We start from the raw sequence: 20,749 nt of genomic DNA, 5'->3' as shown, positions 1-20,749 counted from the left end.
GAGAGGGAGGGGGAGAGAAGTGAGGGGAGGGTGGGAGGAGTGGGAGGCTGGGAGGAGGCGGAAATTTTTTTTTCTCAATAAAAAAAAATAAATAAAAAAATTGTTGAAGGAAACACCCAAAGGTCTATTCCCTCTTCTAGATTTCATTCTTAGATATACATATGTGGTTTTTAACAAATTTATATAATAATTATTTTAAGTATCTTCTCATCTACTTAGTTTTAACTTTTAAAACCTTTGAAAATCATCACCATCATATTTAATCATAAACGGCAATGAGAAATAGTACATGGAAGGAGAAGGGATTCAAGAAACTGATTTTGCAACAAGGACACATGCTCAACTATGTTCATAGCAGTATTGTTTGCCATATCCAGAACCTGGAAACAACCTAAATGCCCCTCAGCTGAAGAATGGATAAGGAAAATGTGCTGCATTTACACAATGGAGTACTACACAGCAGAAAAAAAGTGGCATCTTAAATTTTGTAGGAAATGGATGGAACTAGAAAACATCATTTTGACTGAGGTGACCCAGACTCAGAAAGACAATTATCACATGTACTCACTCATAAGTGTTTTTAAAAACATTTAAGCAAAGAAAACCAGCCCAAAAATCACAATCCCAAAGAACTTAGACAACAATGAGGACCTTAAGAGAGACATACATGGATCTAATCTACATGGGAAGTAGAAAAATCAAGATCTCTGGAGTAAATTTGGAGCATGGGGACCTTGGGAGAGGGTTGAAGGGGAGGGGAGAAGCAGGGAGGGGAACACAGAAAAACATAGAGCTCAATAAAAATCAATAAAAGATGTTGCATTTAAAAATTCCAGCTTAGTTTTTATTTTTTTGTTTCAGATATCATTTGTAATCACATTGTGATTTTTTATTTTCCCGCTAAAACACTATTTATTTAATCTTAACTAAATTAAAAAGTGCATCAAATGGTGAATGGAAAATCACTTCTCAAGTTTCTATTCAAAGAGCAACTCAGGAAACTAACTTACCGGCCAAGAGATGGTGGTCAGGAATGGCTATTGTGTGAACTCAAGAAGTTTATCATCTTCCATTCTTTAACTTGTTGCATAGGGTGACAGTATAAAAAAAGATGGACTTACCTCCCCAAGGAAGTCGTTGGAAGAGAATCTATCGTAATCCCAAACTGTCACCTCCAATGTCTTCTTCATGAGCTGCGTTCGGATACAGCTATCATCAACCACATTCCTCCAACAGGCATGTCTATACATTTCTAAATGATTCTTGCCTGGATACTTAAGACTCTGTGTTAAATGTTGTGTGGAATTATAATGATTAAATTGTAGTTCAATCTAGTGTTTGATTCTAGGAGACCTCATTACTTTGTGAAAAAAAAACTGGTCATACTTATTTCCCGTTGTTCTGTCTTTACTCATTTAACAAGAAGCAGACGATACTCTCTAAATATATGAAAGCCATGAATCCAAAACATTTAGATTTTTCTTTATCCCAACCATTGCCAAAAATGAAGCATTTTTACTTCTGCAGAATTTAACTTACTTTAAAGAAGTCAGATTAATATTCACTTATAACTTCATATTCATAACCACCTTTCAGAGAGCAAACCACAACCTCATTTTGAAAGATTGTTTACTGTAAATTATCTTATTTGGATGGCTTTCTTTCTCTTTTTGTTCTTGTTTTGTTTCTTGAGACACGGTTTCTCTGTGTCATCCTGGCTGTTCCGGAACACACTTTGAACTCACAGAGCTCTGCCTGCCTCTACCTCCTGAGTGCTGGCATTAACAGATACTATTCCTGTTTATGGAAGTTATGGAATTCATATTCTTTTAAATTAAAAACATACACACTAACATCATTTTGCCTTGAACCACTTATTTTTGGTTTTGATGTCTTATGGAAGTCATCATTACATCATCTTCACAAAATTTTATATTTTCCTCTTGGGAAACTTCAATTTACATAAATGAAACCATACAGCAAAAATGGGTAGAATAAACAACACATTTCATGCATTTCATCTTAGTTTTTCTTGGTGTTCCTCCTGAAAACCAAATACCAGCAGTTGAAAATATTTCCTAAAATGTGTAAATCTGATGGAATCTATTGAAAATGTTTCATTTTAAAATTCTAAGAGCCTGGCTTCACTAACCCATTTCTTCATGTTTGGGCTACTTTGTTAAATATGAGCCTTTGTTTTCACCTTACCTTTGAGCTTCTCTCACTGATTATCACTGAATATATTTCTCCTGTCTTCAATGAGCTCCCACTGTGTTTGGGAAACCTTGACATCGGCCCTGACTTTCCATACGCTGTTGTCACTACACTTCCATCAGCCTACATCTGCCATTTATCAGATGATAATTACATACCTGCTCCATGGAGATACTTTTATAAATTACTGTTTGATTCCATTCAGGATTAAGACTTTTCTGGACATATTTAGTCTTCCTCTTGTACTCAGCACTGAATCGGAAGAGAAAAAAGAATTTAATTTACATTTTCCCTTATCTGATGACTTCCTGGTCAAACTGAAGGGCATGTAACATTTGCCAGACCTTTGGCCTCACATCGCTGTATAGTCATTGCACCTTGAAACTCAATTTTAAGTTGAACACACAATGGCATCTTGAAAATATATCGGGTGTCTTGATTTTGCTTGCACTACTGAGTATGAGTACGCTTTTAAAGAAATTCCTATAGGACTTTGGACGATACTTTAGAAATTTTACTTTTTCCTATATGTGGAAGATACTTAAATTAAGTATATAATAACATTAATATCTTTTTGGTTCATAAATAATAGCATAGTCTTTAACTTTCTGAGAGTTTGACTTCTAATCCTGTCAGCAAAGCTAAATTGTCTCCCCCAGCCTCCCGCCTAAAAGGCAGTGATTGAAGAGAAGGGCATGCAGGCACAAACCAGAGCTCAGCTTCCCCGGCTACATAGCTACTTTGGACCCAGTTTGGGCTACATTAGACCCTATTTTCTCTTGTCTTTAAAAAAGAAAGAAAAGGTAAAGCAATCATTACATTTACAGGGAAAAGAAAGGCAAATGGCTCTTAAGACAGATGAAATTGCAAGAACTTTCCCAAAGGGACATTTGAAACTCCCTTTAAAATATGACATTTACCATGGTTATGAACCAGGTTGAAATGCCTTATGCCACTAAGTTACGTTAAAATGGAAACTACGTTAAATCTTCCATTCATTGTAAGTTGGGCATTTTACTGAATCCCCAATTCTCCCATTGTCTCTAAGCAATTATTAGCTGCTTATGTATTATACATACATTTAACAACTTATATAGAAAACCTATCCAAATTAAACATCATAGCAGATCAACAGCTGGCATGGACTAGTGACTGGAGTTGGAACTAGGCAGCTGCTGTCTGTGTTTAACATTGTTGATCCCACAGGCAAGGCCTTTCCTTACCTTCACCTTTTCCTGGCTTTCCCATCTTAGTTTGTATCTCAGTGATGAAGTAATATTCTATTTCTGTAAGGGTCCTCCGTTTACTAGAAAGTCCTGGTCTTGCCTAGATTTACTAGCTGCCTTTCCTTAAAGCCAGTCAAGACTCCATACCATGACACTCAAGGAGAATAAAATGTAATTATTCTAGGATAAAGCTGTCATGTAATATATAGTGAAATTTGAGCTATGGGTTTTGTGCCTCACCAAACCTCATATGTCACCCATGAGAAACTGATTCTAGGGCCTCCCATTTCTAACCATCCCATTTGAGTGTACAAAAATAAGAACAGGATTTAATGTTTGTCACTCAAGATAAATTACAGACACTTTGGAAGAAATTTTTACACAATGATTTTAACAAACAGAATTCTCATGAAATTATTCTTGTATATTTATTTCATCTAATATTTTGTCCCTACCTGATGAAACTTATTATACATACACACCCAGGATATTTCAACTCTACTAATTCTGCTTCTACCCCAGAGAATTTCTCCCACTTGTACAAAAAAAATTTATTCAAAAACATTAACCACAGAATTATCTCTACCAAAGTTAATAAATGAATAAGTATGCGCTCATATATTCAATCAATGGAATATTAAGCAACAGGATGAATTAAATCAAATTCTCAAAAATGATTTTGTTTAAAGTTTTTGCAGAAAGATAAATATGTCACTGTTAAGTTATTAGGTGAATTTAAAATTGTTAAGTAATTTTCTAAATTACCAGATACACTTGTATATTAATGTCACAGGAACACTTAGGATTTACAAATGCTAAATTCAATTTAGTGGCTATTCTAGGTGGACAAGGGCGTGATTTCTGAAGGCTCCAAATGAACGTATCTTCTACCATGGCAACATCTGAAGCAAGTATAGCAAAATGTTGACAAACTGAGAAAACAAGCATTGGAGTATTAGTTAATACTGTTAATAATGTTCAGTCAACTTGAAAGGTTCCAAGTTCAAAACTGTAAAGTTCTTCGCAGAGTATGTCCTTTTATATTGTGCTTGCTGTTTATTTTTGATGATGTCATGGGAAGAACTGATGTGAGACTTTCAGGCTAACAGCTGATTCGTAACTGTCCCTCTAGGCGGGGGTACTTAAGCAAGGCACAGACTACCATAGCTTTAAATTTCTGTGTGGCTCGGACATAATTTTCAAGATGGAATCATAGGAACACCACAGTAAAGATAAAATCCAAAATTTGATAATCATGAATAAATTTTTTTTCATTTTAAAAGAGTGAATTTTTATAATTTTTAAGACAAGCATGAAGTCAATTGCAAACATTTCTTTATTAAAATACAGCTATGTCTTAAGCTGAAATCATCCTTAGTGCTGTCATCTTCCAAAAGATTTGTTAATTGAATAAATAATAAAAATTTCACATCCACATTTAGTAGTTCTTGCCGCTTTTACAAATATAAAAATCACTGAATACCAGTACAAATGCAACTGGCCTTACCTTAGGATTTTGTGTTTTATTCCTACTTGAAGTATTTTATGAAGTAGCCACATTGAAATAACAACTACATTAAGTTCTGGCTGCTTCCTGGCAAGAGCTCTAACTACTTACTTGTGTTTACCCACTTAATCTTCAAAGCTTCCTTACAAAACAGGTTCTATTTATTATCTTATTTAATAGGTAAGATTGACTGAAACTTGAACTCTATGTCTTGGGGGAATTAAGAAGTGCTAGTAAGGCTACAAGGGTATTAGGTGGTAGGGTTAGGATTTAAGTTAAAAAAATCTTTATTCTTAACTCTTAAATATGCTGCATGAAATTAACTTAATAAAGATATTTAAAAGCATCGCTCACTCATTTTTTTTAAACAGGCTTTATTAGAATTGCCTAGAGATATTCTGAATCTAATGCAACTACGGTGTGACAATTAGGGACAAATGATTACAGGCGTTTATCTTTTAACAGAGTCAGATGTAATCTCAAACGGAATAGATTAAATATATCAATAGAGTATCTTCATCTTATTGAATTTGACCCTCCAATTCTGTCCAGACTTAACCCCCTTTCCACAGTTTTCTTCTTCTTTTTTTTTTTTTAAAAAGAAAATCATTTTTATTAGCCACTAGTTCTTCTACAGAGCGTCTACATAACATCTCTTTCATGTATTAATAAATTAAAAAATAACAGCAAGCTTAAGCACAAAGTACACAGGAGAAACATAAGAAAGTCTATGTATGAGACTTTATGCCACCCGAAACTTTTACATATTTGAAAAGTAGAGCTCAGGAACTAGCAAGTATTGTCCTTCTAAAGCCCTGCCAAGTTTAACGGAAGTGAGTTTCACCTTATTTACAAGCACCACACCAGTATCACTTATCTGATATTTACAAAACAAAATCACAAATTTCCAATAGATGAAAATCAGCTCAACACCCATGCAAGTTAGAATGGTAGCTGTTTGGTGAGCAAAGACCTTACATCAGTATACGTCTATAAAGTCCCAAACTGGTCCTTTTCAAACTGTATCCATTTTGTGCATTAACAATGTGAAGCTCAACCCCATTCCTCTTTGGCACATGTATTTGGGATCTTATCATTTCACACTGAGCACTGAGATTCTGAAAAGCTTCTTTTGGCTTTCACGTCTTGCCGCTTTCTTCCTAAAGTGAGCTATAGCCAGCCAGCTTCCTTCTCACACTTAATGCCTATGGCTTTCTACATTCCAGAATTCCGTTTTCTCACTCTGGCAGTGGGAGACTTGTTGCCTTCTTTCTTGCCAGAGCCTTTGGCTTCCTTCCTCTTGCTCAGCAAACAGCTGCTGGTTACCTACGCTCGGCACAGCTATGCATATCTGTGCCTGGATGTTGGCTTGCAGGGCCTGTTCTGAGCTTTAACAGCGATCTAAAGAGTCATTTGTGTTCCCAACCACAACAGCGCGGCAAGACCGAGGTCAGAAGCCCCAGATTCTTGAACTGCAGCTCTTAAAGCCATTTCTTGTTATTTTTGTTTGCAATCCTATGCTTTTGTTGTTGTTCTCGTAATTTCTTTCCCCTTTACAATCTCTGAAAGTGTCCTAGGTGTACCTTGCTGTTTTTCTGCCTCTGAAGGGAGGTGGACGAGGTGTCCATTTAGACGTCAGCTCCTCGTCTTGGTTTTCCAGTTCTCTTCTGTCTCAGCTTTGGTTCCTTGTTCTAGTGTTGAACTTGTATTTGGATCTCAATTGAATGTGTTCTGATTGGTCATTTCCCATCCCTGCTTCTACATCTTGACTTCTCCTTGTCTCTGATTCTGCAATGAGACTTCTTCCTTTCTCATTTCAGTGGACACTTTAACGAGACCTAGATATTGCTTGGCTTCTGCCTCATGATGACTTACTTATCTTCTGTGTGTTGTTTTTTCCAGATGAATTTAGTTGTTCCCTTACTTATCAGAAGAATGCTCTTTACCCTGTGTCCCTCAGACTTGTGTCTTAGAAGATTCATCTTCTTGTCTTTATCCTGAAACAGGGCTTACGATTTAGCTATCTGAGCCTGCAGCACCTTGAGTTCAGCCTCTTTGCCCCTCAGCTTGAGCTTTGCTTCTTCTCCAACTGTGTGTTTATATTCACCATTATCTGACTTTCAGTGTCTTTCTGCTGACCTTGGTCTTCATCTTGAATAATGATGTTTTGAGGCCCCAGAAGAAAGCAATGCAACTCAGTGCTCCTTTTTCTTTCTTTGTCTGGGGCTCTTTTCTGGGGCTATCCATCTTGTTCCGGATACCTAATTAACCTTCATTAGTGAAAATATCCTCTTGATACAGAGGTATAGCAAAACATATTTTGCCTGTCAGTATTTATGCCCTGAGCTACAGAGCATTGGGATTACAGATGCATCAAACCCAGTCTTCAATTGAATTTTGGTAAGAGACATGAGATAATTTGGAGTCTTGGCTGCTAAGGTAGTACCTCTGCTTGCCACACCCAACAATATAAGCCAATAACTTTGCTACAGACTACTTCATACAACTTTTAAAAACAATCCTATTTTATTACTTGCGAATTCAAATATATATATATATATATATATATATATATATATATATATATATATAGTATGTTTTGATCAAATCAGATTATCTTCTCTCTGATTCCTCCTTTACCCACTTTTCCAAAATCTATATGGGTAAAAAAAAAAAAAAAAACACCTCATAGAGTTCGCTCAGTGTGGTTTCTATGTGTACGGATGTAGGGCTGTCTGCTGGAGCATGGGAAGCCTCTCAAGGGCTTCTCCCTCCCTCAGAAGCTGTCTTCTCTTGCCCAGCAGCCGCCACTGCAATAATCTCTCAGTTTGGGGTGAGAACTCATAAACACCAGAGACCCACACTGGGCATATGGCTGGTATAATCTTATGCAGGTCTTGTCACCTTTTCACAGTATTGATGGCTTCATTTTAGAAGCCAAAGCAGTCTTCTACAAGATCTTTTCTTTCCTAGTTTTTCTTCTTTCCTCTCTCCTTCCTTCAAATAATTAATCAGTCTATGGGTAGCATGCCATAATAGGCTGGTCCTAAACCTGGGATCCTCTTCAAAAATTTTTATTATTAATTTTTTTTTGCATTTCTGAAGTGCATAGCTGGCCTCATAAAGCCATTCTTCTCAAATACTCTTTAGTGCTATCACCCTCTGGTCATCCTGTGCATGATACTATAATTCTGTGTCGAAACTTTGTATAACCGATAAACTACCATAATTGTAAAAGCTATGCCAAAATCTCTGCATTTGTGAGCCAAACATAGGTAACTGAACTGGGAATCTTGAGAGTGATCATATATTCAGTCTGAAGGGGAGAAAAGGGCTATTCTTTGACTTTCTTGTTTGGGAGGGTTGAGTACTATATTATGACAAATAGGTCATGTTTAATTAATTAAATAGTTAATTAATTAGAGATTTATTTAATATTTATAAATATAGGAAAATATAAAAGTCAGTCAATCAAATGAACATGGAACAAGCACTTCATCTTATAATATTATTGCATGTCTCCATTTTCCTTTAAATTTATTATTATTATTATTATTATTATTATTTTTGGTTTATTGAGACAGGGTTTCTCTGTGGTTTTGTAGCCTGTCCTGGAACTAGCTCTTGTAGAACAGGCTGGTCTCGAACTCACAGAGATCCGCCTGCCTCTGTCTCCCGAGTGCTGGGATTAAAGGCGTGCGCCACCACCGCCCGGCTTTACTGAAGATTATTATGTGTCATACATGATACTCCCCACTTTTGGTTTATCTCTAGGCATTTCACACATACACATGCACGCACACACACACACAATTCACACACACCCATGAAGGAAGTTATTATTTCTAGTTACAGAAGAAAGCACAATTGTGACTTCTTATGTGACATCTCATGGCTTCTAAGTGACAGCGCTGAAATTCAAAGCCAGGTTCCTAAGGTCTCCATTCAATGGCTTCCATGCCTTGGCATTTTCATCTCATACTAATGGCTCCCAAAGGTATGGTGAAAATGAAATAAGGATGAGAGCTCGGCTTCTTAACTTCCAAATGATAGCCAAAGTATTCCAGGCTCATCCAATTGTTACAAAGGGCTCCCCCAAAATGCTCTCCTATACATCAAATGCAAGAAATCACCACCCTGACAATGTTCCTGAGTTTCCTTAGATAAATGCAGGGAGTTTGTGAATGTGGGGGCTGCTTTATGAGATCTAAACTGACACCATCCATATCTTTGAAACAGAACTGATTCTACATATCAGCCAAGGAAACTCAGGTTGTACCCACAGTCAGAGAACTAGCCACCACAGTGTGTCTGTTCACTGGTTGCTAATGATGTGACTTTAAGGAATGAAATTTCTGGGTACTGCTAAGGCTACGATAATAGATCGTAGCATTGAAGATAAATATTTACATCTTTAAGACTCAGAAACAACCTCTCTTGGGTCACAGCTTTCCACGATTAATAAAAATGTCATATTTTAATAACGTAGACAAGCAAATGTTGCAAAATTAATAATATGACTGAGGCTAAAATCCTCATTATCCTATAAGTACAGATGGTACATGAGTCTCTTTAATTAAACCACACACTTAATTTATAATGCAGTGGGCGAAGTGCAAAAAAACATCCTTTGGGTTATGTCTTGAGAGGGAGTCTTGGTTGGTAAGATGCAGCCTGTTACAAATCAGAGAAAATCCCTATGACTAAAACCAAAGAGGAGTGTTCATGTGGTTCCTCATCATTATAGTACGGTGATTTTTTTGACTTCTAATAATTTTATGATACAGAAAATATAAATCATGGAAACATTTCAATATCAAGTGAGGGAAAAACAAATCTGACACTTATTATATTTAAAATGAGATACACACATTGATCTAGTCCATAAATTCACTTCAAAAATCACTTGCAATATCTTCATTTGCAATAGGAGATCAGGAGAACTTAAGTCATGATTATCACATAAGCAGCTAAATGAAATTCATTACTGTGAATATAAGTGGAAATTGTACTTATATTCTATTTTAGTGTAAAATTTTCCTTATCGTTCATTTCTGTTTTCACTAAAGTCTAATTTTCTATGTCCTGTTGCACACTGGTCAGAAGGCCTGTTTGTTGTAGGCCTAATTCAACAGAATCCACTGGGAGAAAACTAATAGCTACGGCCCAAGTAGACATATTGGCAGAGGTATTAAACACACAGTTACAACTCTAGGCACGACAGAATAGTTGACGCTGAAGGAGAATCAACTCTACCTTGCGTTCTGGACAACCATGACTTGACTGCATTGATTCCAGAAGCCAGAGGAAAGGGCACAACAGGAAAGGGTGAAAGACAGGGAGAAAAAAGTTAGGAGCAAAAATAGACAGGAAAGATGAGAACAGCAATCAGACGCAATGCACAGCCTGAAACCGGCTTGAGGCGGAGATAATCTTAGCGCCACCGTGATACAGCGCTCACATGTACAGTGAATCCCCATCACTCGGCAACTCGGTAATTAGTGATACCGCTATGACAGGCTAGGAGTATGTTAGCCACCTCGGAGCTGAATCCACTGTAGGATGGCTAGTTGGATAAACTCTGAGAGGGTAATACTATTAGATGTACATTTTTTTTTTGGTCCATTTTACTCTTCTTTTTTACCCTTTCAGCTAAGCATTATGGAACTGGCTGAAACCTTCATGTTACCTGTCTATCTGTTCTGCTTATTCAACTTTGCCACCTTCTACCAGAGTAACAGCATGCATACATCTAAGTATTCTTGGGCAGTATTGACAATGACACCGAGGAAGATGGAAAATGAAGGACAGTACTTTTTACCTTAATCCATTTGAAAATACTTAGAGACAAATTCCTAAGAGTAATTTTCTATAACTTCCTAATTTCTTTAAAGAACACAAACGCTCTCATGGCCAAAATCAAAATAAAGTTTTTATTGTTTGTTTTTTATTTTTTGTCACGCCCTTCTTAAAAGATGTGGCCAATTCGTAAATACAAATACGCAAACTTGCTATTTAATTAAAATAAATGATTCTCTTCTTGTGACCATTTTATTGGTTTCTAATAAAAATTACTGAGAATTTCAAAAATCTTTAAGAAAATAAAATTATATCAAGTGTACCAACAATCGTATCTTTCTAAAAGGAATTGTTTGGGGGAGGGGTATGGGATTAGAGCAGGGACACTGATCTATCCTCCCTGCAGTATCTGACTTGTTTCCATTGGCAAATAAAAATTATGATTGTGCTCTCATTGAAAAGGAAACAGACTATCTCATACATGGGGGTCTGCCTGTGGTGACTTAGTAACTAGATAGCAGGACATACACGACTCTAATGTGACCACTTTTCAGACACGCCAGTGATGATCAGAACACACATTTGCATGTTTTGGCTGCTTTTAAGTCTGCTGAGGCTTTGCAGCACAATGCAGTTCTGTGAAATGTTCGCTATGTACTTAAAAGCATTCATTGCTGATGGGTAGAGTATTCTATAAACACCAGTGGGGTCCTCAAGCCAACTAAAATATGATAAAATATGTAGAAGAAAGTAATACTGTCATTAAGACAAAAAGGCAACCTACTGAATGGGAGAAGATCCTCACCAACCCCATATCAGACAAAGGTCTGATCTCCAAAATATATAAAGAACTCAAGAAACTAGACATTAAAACTCTAATTAATCCAATTAAGAAACTGAACAGAGAATTCTCAACAGAAGAAGTTCAAATGGCCAAAAGACACTTAAGGTCATGCTCAACCTGCTTAGCGATCAGGGAAATGCAAATCAAAACAACTTTGAGATATCATCTTACACCTGTCAGAATGGCTAAAATAAAAAACACCAATGATAGCCTATGCTGGAGAGGTTGTGGAGTAAGGGGAATATTTGTTACTATTTTTAAAACATTGATTTGGAAACGTGTCTATAAATAGGGATTCATGAAAAGTCACTTAGTGGACATCAAGCATATCAGATATAAATACATACGCTGTAAAAAGAAAGTAAACGAAGTTTGATTTTTCATGTGGATTTAGGGAAGTAAGTTAGTTCTTTAAACCTGCCCCAATTTCTCAAATGCTTTTAGAATAAATCTGGGCACACAGCACAAGCGCGGTTCCCACAATCAAAGCGCTGCTCGCTCCCAGAGAGACCGGCGTTATTATGACCACGGCTCTCTCAGAACCCTTAAGAAGGTCGTTTAAAATTTTAATTCAACTGGATCTCCTTATTAGAAATAAATACGATGGCCAAAGCAAACTAAAGCCAGGGTAGGAAGGACTATTCAGCTTAGGCCTGGAAAAGAACGGGAGATGCTCTGTGGACTGTTTACTACCGGCAATACCTGGATGACGATGCCTCGTTACTTACCCTCGCCCCGGAAGTAGGTACACCTTAACAAAAGGGTCAGAGTAGCCGTTGTTGTCTCTAGGGACAAGATTTCTTGCTTGAAGAATATGTATTATGAGGTTTCCAAGGTCATAGTTGATTTGAAGCTTTAGGGTGTAGAAAGGATTCCGTGAAAACAAACAAACAAACAAACACGTGAAACAGCATCACTTCATACTTCTCTGGCTCGTCCAACACTTTATAAGAAGTTACCCACTTCATCTCAGTTCTACTGGAAACTAAACGGTTAATGTCCAGTTTAACTGGACGCTCATAGGCATGTCTGGGTTTCTGATAAACATATTGCTACTGGACTCTGCACAAGTTAGAATCTTGGCCTAGTTAGAGTTCATTTAACAGGAAACTAATACAGTAAATATTGATTATATTTTCATAATGAAAATTTATTCATAGCAAATGAGTACACCCCACTTATATTCATTATTGCAATTACTAGGACTTTGAAAATTAAGTAACTTGTAAATGTTTTATAGAATAGCATTAATATTTCATAACTGAACAGTGAGAAGAAAGGCTACGTGGAGAGGATTCTATCAGGATTGAGACATACAAATTTAAAAAAAGAATAGATTTCATTTTTTTTCTTAATTTCTCCAAGTTTAAAACTGTAGTTTCTCTTTCTGAACCACTTCTTATAAAGCAAGAGTCTGGGGTGATATTGACTTTACCCTTGGGCTTGAAAAGCTGAAGAGGCATAATGAATCCTAGCTCTAAGATGCTGATGAGATGCTCACATTGCTACCAAAGAACAAGATTTACTGTTCTGATAGATATTTGAGAAACTGTCATAATCTGAAATGATTACGATTAATAATTTTCTCTTTGACCATTGTAGGATGCCTTTGTTATATTTAGATTAAGTCTTGATTTCTTTTAAGTTTTCCAAGAACTTTGAAATGAAAATAACTTTATTTCAAAGTGGGAACTTATGTGTAAAAAATACTAACTTTTTAAAAATCATAAAAAAAGGGGTTTTCACTGTGATGGGGTTACTAAAATGGGACAAAGCTTTGCTTAAAATTTCAGAATTAATATGCATCATCATTTTGGCACAATTTTAATCTGATTCCACAGAGAAAAGCCCAGGTATCTCCGACAACAATGACCAATGTGTGAATAACAAGGCAATCAGGGATCGGAACTGTGTGCTGACAGGACACAGAAGCAGAAAGGGAGACACATTTAGCTTGCTCTGGAGTTCAAGTTTCAAGTGACATTGCTCTTAATCTATTTCTCCCTGACATGGAAACCTTCAGGCCATTTTGAGAGACTGATTATCAAAACTTTCCCTGGTCATCCCCCAAAACCCCCAAGGAGGTCCGGGGTCAGACCAGTCTGCGCATGCGCTATCCTCACACGCACACGGGCTCCAGGCCCGCACCTTTATGATTATGGCTCTATGTGCGCCACTGGAATAAGGCTTTGCCACACTAGGGGAAATGACCGAAATACCAGCCTTCAGGATATTCTAACTCATTGGTTCTCAATCACTCAATTTCCCTTTCGGCAAATAATCTCTATCTTCAAATATATATATAAAATGATTCATAACAGTAGCAAATTTACAGTTATGAAGTAGCAACAAAAATAATTTTATGGTTGGGGTCACCACAACATGAGGAACTGTATGAAAGTGTGACATTATTAGGAAGGTTGAGAACCACTGTAAACTGCTAAGAGGCATTGTGCCAGGTAAGGCTCAATTTCAGAATTATGTCTTCCTGCTGAAGGATTGGACGAAGGCGAAGAAACAGGGGAACATCAAACCCAGCAGAAACAGCAAACATCAGTCGAAAGGCATGAAGTTAAGAAACGTAGGTGAAAACTAGTAATCAAAAGTTGAAACATTTCCTGTGTTGCTTGTGGGATGGCAGAAGGCAGGTCTGGTGAAAGCATTGGCCGCCAGCATAGGGCGAGCAAGATCAGGAATTCACAAGCCAGTTCCACAGGCTCTGTCCGTGAGGCACCCTGGGACAAAGTCCCTCTGCGTTTTCACTGCTTCCCTTTAGCTTTTTCCTGTGTGTGCGCTCACTTCCCAGTCTTCGTACTTTTGCCCTTGTAATACTTTCTGTAGGCTGCTGACACATGGCTTTTTATTATACTTCCCCCATCACTCTGGCACATACTCTAAACCATGGAATGCTGGCCTATGTTAGGTGAGGGATAATTCACCTTTCGGCATGTGACAGCGTCTCAGAGCTGATTCATCATAGCTCGACTCTCAATGCAACCGCTTTCTGTGTGATGTTGTTTCCAGTAACACATTTTCCCCTTCTCTATGCTTCTTGAAACATTAGCTCATATCTCTGCTACTTTGTGAAGTCCTTTGTCAGAATTTCCTTCACACTGCGTTGGAGACACACCTGCTCTTCCTTACCGGGACCTTGCTGTCCTCAGATAGCTAGTTCCTACTGTGTTCATTTCTATGTGACATTTCTCATCTACCTAGAACTAATTTTTGATATTTCCTAAAACCAAGTTTTAAAAACATTTTACTGCAGCTCACAGTAATATATAAGCAGTGACAATATCATACAAATATAAAACTATATGTAGTAGTAAAGTAACAATATTTTGTACATTTTATGGTACTTACCTTATGAATTGCAAAGTTATCAGGAACTAAAAAATGAAAAATGCTTTCCTATGATAGTTGTTTATCAATTAGTTAGAAAACAATAATTTAGCAAAAGTTATTGTTTGATTCATGAAGTTTGAAGACGGGCTTACAGGTTTTTTGGAAGGAGAAGTTGTTTGTGAAATGCTGGAACTCAGTAGCTGCTGACTGAGGATTTTACAGTCTGGAATTTCAAAACCACGACTAGTTTCTACACACACACACACATAAACACACACGTTATGCGGTAGCATTATATATGTATAACATATATAATATTGTATATGTTATAAAAAGTGTAAGACCCAAGCAGACTGTTAGAAATTCAAAGAGACAAAGAGTAAAAACAAAAAAGATAACAGAACGATGATATTAAAAGTTTTTCATACCTGAATTTCTCCTGTAATTGGATGAGAGGCAACCTTTGCTGCATCAGTAGGCTGAAATATAAAGACCACATATTACATTAATAAATATTCTTAGGTGCCTTCATTTTAACTGTTTTTTTAAATTAACTTTAATTGGTTGTAGCACACTGACTACAACATACATTTTATCCAGTTCGTTGCTTCAGAATTATAGCATCTACTTAAAATTCTCATACTTGTTTAAGGATGCATAAACCTGATTTTCATTTTGAAAAACCTGTATCGAAGCCATGGTTTTATATCAGCAGTATTTTCAATTCCTTACAAAAATGAATACTTTTTGTTTAAAACATTTTGCTTACGTATTTCGAGGTTTTAAAGAGCTACTTAGTAATGAAGCCGTAAGACTGCCCAGGAGCCCAGGAAGCTGCAGTGAAAGCCATCAGCGCGCCTCTTCTAGCTCACTGAACAGTGAAGCACCCCCCAAAAACACTTTCCTACAGACAGGAAATTTAATCTTGGGAATTAAAATTTATCTTTTCGGAAAAGTTTTCATTTCCCTCCAAACACCTTAGGCAAATGGAGCTTTCAAAGTAGTTTGGAAAGTAATCTAGGGGTCAGATGTGGTGGCATACACTTTTAATCTCAGCGCTCAGGAGGTATAGGTTCGTGGACCACTGTGAATTCAAGGCCACACTGAGCTAGCTAAAGCAAAATAATAAATTAAAACAGTTGATATATTTGCTTGTGGATTTTTATTGCTAAATTAATGATATGGAAATTCTGTTGCACTTCGTATATGCATCATGTAAAATTACTAGCTAATATTCTAAGAAAGTATATCCTTTCCAGAATAGCTATTGAATAGTTTTTTTGCTTGATATTGAATAGTTTTAAAATATATAATTATGTGTATCATTATATATGTTTAAAACTTATTAAAATAAGTTCAATTCAAATTATATATATTATTCAAAAGCAATCATCCAATATTTTGATAATGTTTCAGCGATTAACCAATCACTTAAATACGGAGGAATGCTCAGCAGTGGCCTGGGGAAGAACTTTTGTCTGTGAAGTTAACAGACAGTAAAGCTACAATTGACAAATGGAATTATGATGAACTTACAAGCTTCTCCCTAGCTAAGGAAACAAACAGTATGTACAGACACATGCCTCAGAACAGAGACCATCTGTAAAATAAGTCTGACAATTAATTTCCTCAATATGCAAGGAACTTCAAAAACTCAATATTACAAACCAAATAACTATAAAAAAGATGAATAGGTAGTAAGTAGGTCCATTCTTGAAGGTAAACTTTTACACTTTCACTTAAAAACACACACCATGCACATCACACATGCCGCACACACACCACACACACATATACTCCAAACACACACCGACACACATACTGTACACACATATATACACACATATACCACACCCACATACTCCACACACATACACACATACCATACACACAACATACATACCACATGCACACCAGACACACACACCACACCACATGCACACCACATACATACCACACTTACACCACACACACACACACACACACACACACACACACAAACTGCATATATGTCCCAAATTATCAGATTTGATTTGTGTCACTGCCAATAGTTAAATAATATCTGTACAAGAACTAGCCAATTGAGTATATGTATGAGTCACAAAAGTAGTTAAAAATTTCTAATAACTACACTAAAACAAACAAGAAATATTATAATAATACTTATATTCATCCTAAATATTGTCACTTTACCACGTTAGCAAAATAAACATTGTGTTGAGATATTTCAGTCTTTTTTTTTCCACACAAAGTCATTGGAATTTGGCCCACAATTCACACAGATGTCAGCTGAAACCAGTTGCATGTGGTTAGTAGTTACTCCTTGGACAATGGGACACTGGAGCCATATATTTCAGTCAAATATAAGTCTACACAGACCCAATTATTGGCAAAGGGAAGAATGGCTACACGAAACACCAGCTGCCAATACCATTGTCCAAATGCTATCCTGCTTGAAGAGTTTTCATCTTCTAAATCATGGTCACCAAAGCTAACATATAACAGTAAGGTAAATTTGAAAATGCATACACATAAGGAGAACAGAGGTTCACAGGTGATCACTGACATTTTGAATCATAAATATCTTTGCTACTATTCTGTGCAAGTCACTCAACTATAATATGTTGTCGGGGGAACAAAAATAGTTAAGTTTTATGGTGCGTGTAGCCAGCATAGGAAAGTAAACGAAGAACCTGACAGCTGTAGTCAATTTGTAAACTGTCTTCAGAGACACAAAGAGCACCTTTAGAAGGCAGAAGGGAAGATAGCAGGCAGGCTGGGAGGCTAGGAGGCAGGGAGGAAGAGACTGGGAAAGGAAGGAGAGAAGAGGGAAATGTCTTGTTACTCAGTATCGTTTCTTCTTGCCCACCATCAACTCTTCACTGCCTACAGACTGTAGCGGAAAGTCCAGCACCGCCCTACATGCCTTCCAACTTGCAACCATCTGCTTCTATACGCTCTCATCCCTAAAGCGCCTATGAACACCATCCTCTAGACATGGGAGTTTCTGTCCAACACTCTTCACTCTGTGCTCTCTTTGGAATGTTGCTCCCTTTCTTCCTTTTCCCTAAACTGGTTCTTAAGCACCACCGAGATGTCCTCCCTACTTATGCTCACTGAACTTGGCTGAGCATTTCTTCATCTGTAACTGCATCAGCAATTCTCAGACTTTAAGAGCGCTGCACACAGCTGGAGAAATTATAAGACCTAGGCTCCCGAGATCCAGGTGCAGTTTTTGAAATAGTCAAGGCTGTGCAAAAAAAAAAAAATATAGTTCTAACACATTCTCACATTCTAACACATATGGTGCTGTGCCAAATCTGCTGAAAATGGGTACAATTTAGGACCATGGGTCTACTTGGAATGAGAGAGAGGGGGGTTTTTCCATCTCTCTTTGCAGTCTGGTAGAGCGTGACTCCTGAAACTGAACAGTCATGGGCAAATGACCGGAGCAAAAAGCAGAGCTGAAACCTTCGTCAATGCAGTTCTGATCACAAGCATATCAGAGCAGATATAATAACACTATGCCTAGTATAATTTTTAAGAAAAGAAACCTATGTTCTTTCTAGGTTCTTTTGGCATGAATAGGATAGGGCCCAATGAGAGATGGCACAGTGGACGCCACGTCAGAGAAGTCACATTGTACTGTCCCCTGCTTTTTCTAGGCGGAAGGGTCAGTGCACTGTCCACAGCAACTTTAAAGAAAAACTTTGTTTTTTATTTGTTTGTCTCAAATAAAGACAAGCACATGAAGAACAACCCATACAGTGGAAATGAATAAAATTTAGGAGGGTGATCATATGTCACTGCTCTTTCTTTCTTCCTTCCTTCCTTCCTTCCTTCCTTCCTTCCTTCCTTCCTTCCTTCCTTCCTTCCTTCCTTTCTCCTAAATTATTTCTATCCCTTTGCATTTTGTACTGAGAGAGATTTAGCAGGATATGCATCTTTTGTTTTCAAGCAGTCATAAAGCTAATGTTCTACCTAGAAGGAAACTTAGATTTCTGGAACAATGACCTCCGCTGCACATCAAGATTATGAAGTACCACATTGTTCAAAGTTGTCTTTCTCAAAAACCGAAATATCTAAAGAGATGTGATTTTTCTATAGGGACCAGTTAAGCAGTCAGATGTGGAAAATATTTGCTTCAATAGATCCTTAGGACTTTTCAGACTGTCAATCACTTTACCTCCCAGCTACCTCCTGTCCAGATTAAACGGCCAGAATTGGCCACTTGCAGTGACATGGGGCCCACCTCACCTTGCTGCTACCATGCTTCTTCTTGCTCACAGAGGGTGACCCTGGCTGCCCAGGGCTGGGAACAGAGCTGGATCCGGCTGACGCGGGACCTGAATGAGCATGAGACCCTTTCTCCACGACTGACGACATGACCAATGGGGACTGCTGGAGTGAGACCTTCTGCAGCTCTGCCGCCAACTGCTTGGGATCAACCCCTGGGGACTTTGCCTTGTCCACTAGGAGAAAACAAAGGCGTTACGTCTTGGGTCTATATGTCAGATGCACCGTGATGCTTGTTGGAGTTCTAGGTGATGACTGAGCACTATTTAAAGATTAAGTTAAAATTTTAAAACTAAATGTACTCAATGAAAGTTTTATGTATCTATTTTTAGGGAAATCGAGACAGCCCAGATAGGAGTGTTATAATGATGAATTACAGGGGATCTGAAGTCCTATTAAGTCTTCAGAAAAATACTTTGAATGTTTTATTGAGTGAACTCTGGGAATAACAAAATACCTACTTTATCTCCCAAGAACTTGCTTGGATGAACACATATTTTCTCTTTTCTAAGTCTTTCATATTCTTTATAGAAGAAATTTCACAAAGTATATATTTTGAACTGGCTTGTTTATTTTAGTAACTAAGAGCTCCTAGTATCATTATAATAACAATAGCAAAAGGCCAAGTTGTGCTTCAAAAATAAATAGTAACTGAAAACTATATGATTAAAAATAGCTCTGTCGATTGCCTTCACAAGATGAATTCATATTTTAAGAATTTAAAACATGAACTCATACAGTACATATTTATTATAGTTTTCTTGCTTACTCTAACAGCTAAAGATGCATGTTTCCCCAGAATGCTAATATTGTAGCTAAAACACTTTTGGCGTCGTTCATGATCACATTCTTGTATGTAAGTTTATAATTTTCTCTGTATCTATGTCAAAACAAACTACTTCTGTATCGGCCTCTTCACCCATAGTTGAAGTCAGACTCTGGCACCTACCAGCTTTTGGTGGCTCGTGCAGTTCCAGGTGCTGGGGGTTTTCTGAATCGGACAACATATTGAGGTCCCTAAAAATGAAGACAGGTCATTAAGAAAGACATTGAGGAAGATTGCAACCGAAGGTCCCTTTCCCCACCTGTCTTGATTTCCTTTCCAGAAGGTCAATGAGAAGTGGTTCATGGTACAAAGCAGCTCCCGGGCATGCGCACCCTGCTGGCCCAGTCCATATTAGCAATGTCATTAAAAGTCAAAGCTGATAAGAATGATCATTTAAGGTGAAATCTTTATGGATTAAACGCAAGTCACTTCAAAATATTACACACGTTGGGTTCTGGCCTTCTTTCAAGTGGAACATATTTTAATAAAAGCACGGAAGGGAGAGCTGTGACACCTTAGAGGTAGCTGCTGGATTCTGGCTACATCCTAACCTTTGATTCAGAGCACAAGAAGGCCATTGACTTTGAATTCGCTTTATTTTCTCATTCTGAAACACCTGCTGAGGGGCAAAGGTTCCACCTTAACAATTTAAATCAAAAGAGACATGGCGAGCCAAAAAATGGAAACAGAAA

The 20,749-nt window shown here is 37.4% G+C and overlaps 1 protein-coding gene across 4 annotated transcripts in view; it reads right to left on the bottom strand.

Moving 5' to 3' along the window:
* Positions 1 to 20,749, bottom strand: part of Pclo (piccolo presynaptic cytomatrix protein) — a 293,606-nt gene that overhangs the window by 57,021 nt on the left and 215,836 nt on the right. For all 4 annotated transcript variants that reach the window (XM_013350428.2, XM_013350429.2, XM_013350430.2 and 1 more), the window contains 7 exons: positions 20,181 to 20,248; positions 19,193 to 19,407; positions 15,364 to 15,414; positions 12,319 to 12,443; positions 10,204 to 10,230; positions 2,373 to 2,466; positions 1,122 to 1,193 (listed from right to left, as the gene is read on the bottom strand). In XM_013350428.2, the coding sequence (XP_013205882.1) occupies positions 1,122 to 1,193; positions 2,373 to 2,466; positions 10,204 to 10,230; positions 12,319 to 12,443; positions 15,364 to 15,414; positions 19,193 to 19,407; positions 20,181 to 20,248 (652 nt within the window). The remainder of the gene's footprint in view (positions 1 to 1,121; positions 1,194 to 2,372; positions 2,467 to 10,203; positions 10,231 to 12,318; positions 12,444 to 15,363; positions 15,415 to 19,192; positions 19,408 to 20,180; positions 20,249 to 20,749) is intronic.

Source organism: Microtus ochrogaster, chromosome 26 (genome assembly GCF_000317375.1).
Source record: "Microtus ochrogaster isolate Prairie Vole_2 chromosome 26, MicOch1.0, whole genome shotgun sequence".
Taxonomy (NCBI): Eukaryota; Metazoa; Chordata; class Mammalia; order Rodentia; family Cricetidae; genus Microtus; species Microtus ochrogaster.
Note: the sequence above shows the minus strand (reverse complement) of the source record. Positions and strands in the feature narration are given on the sequence as shown.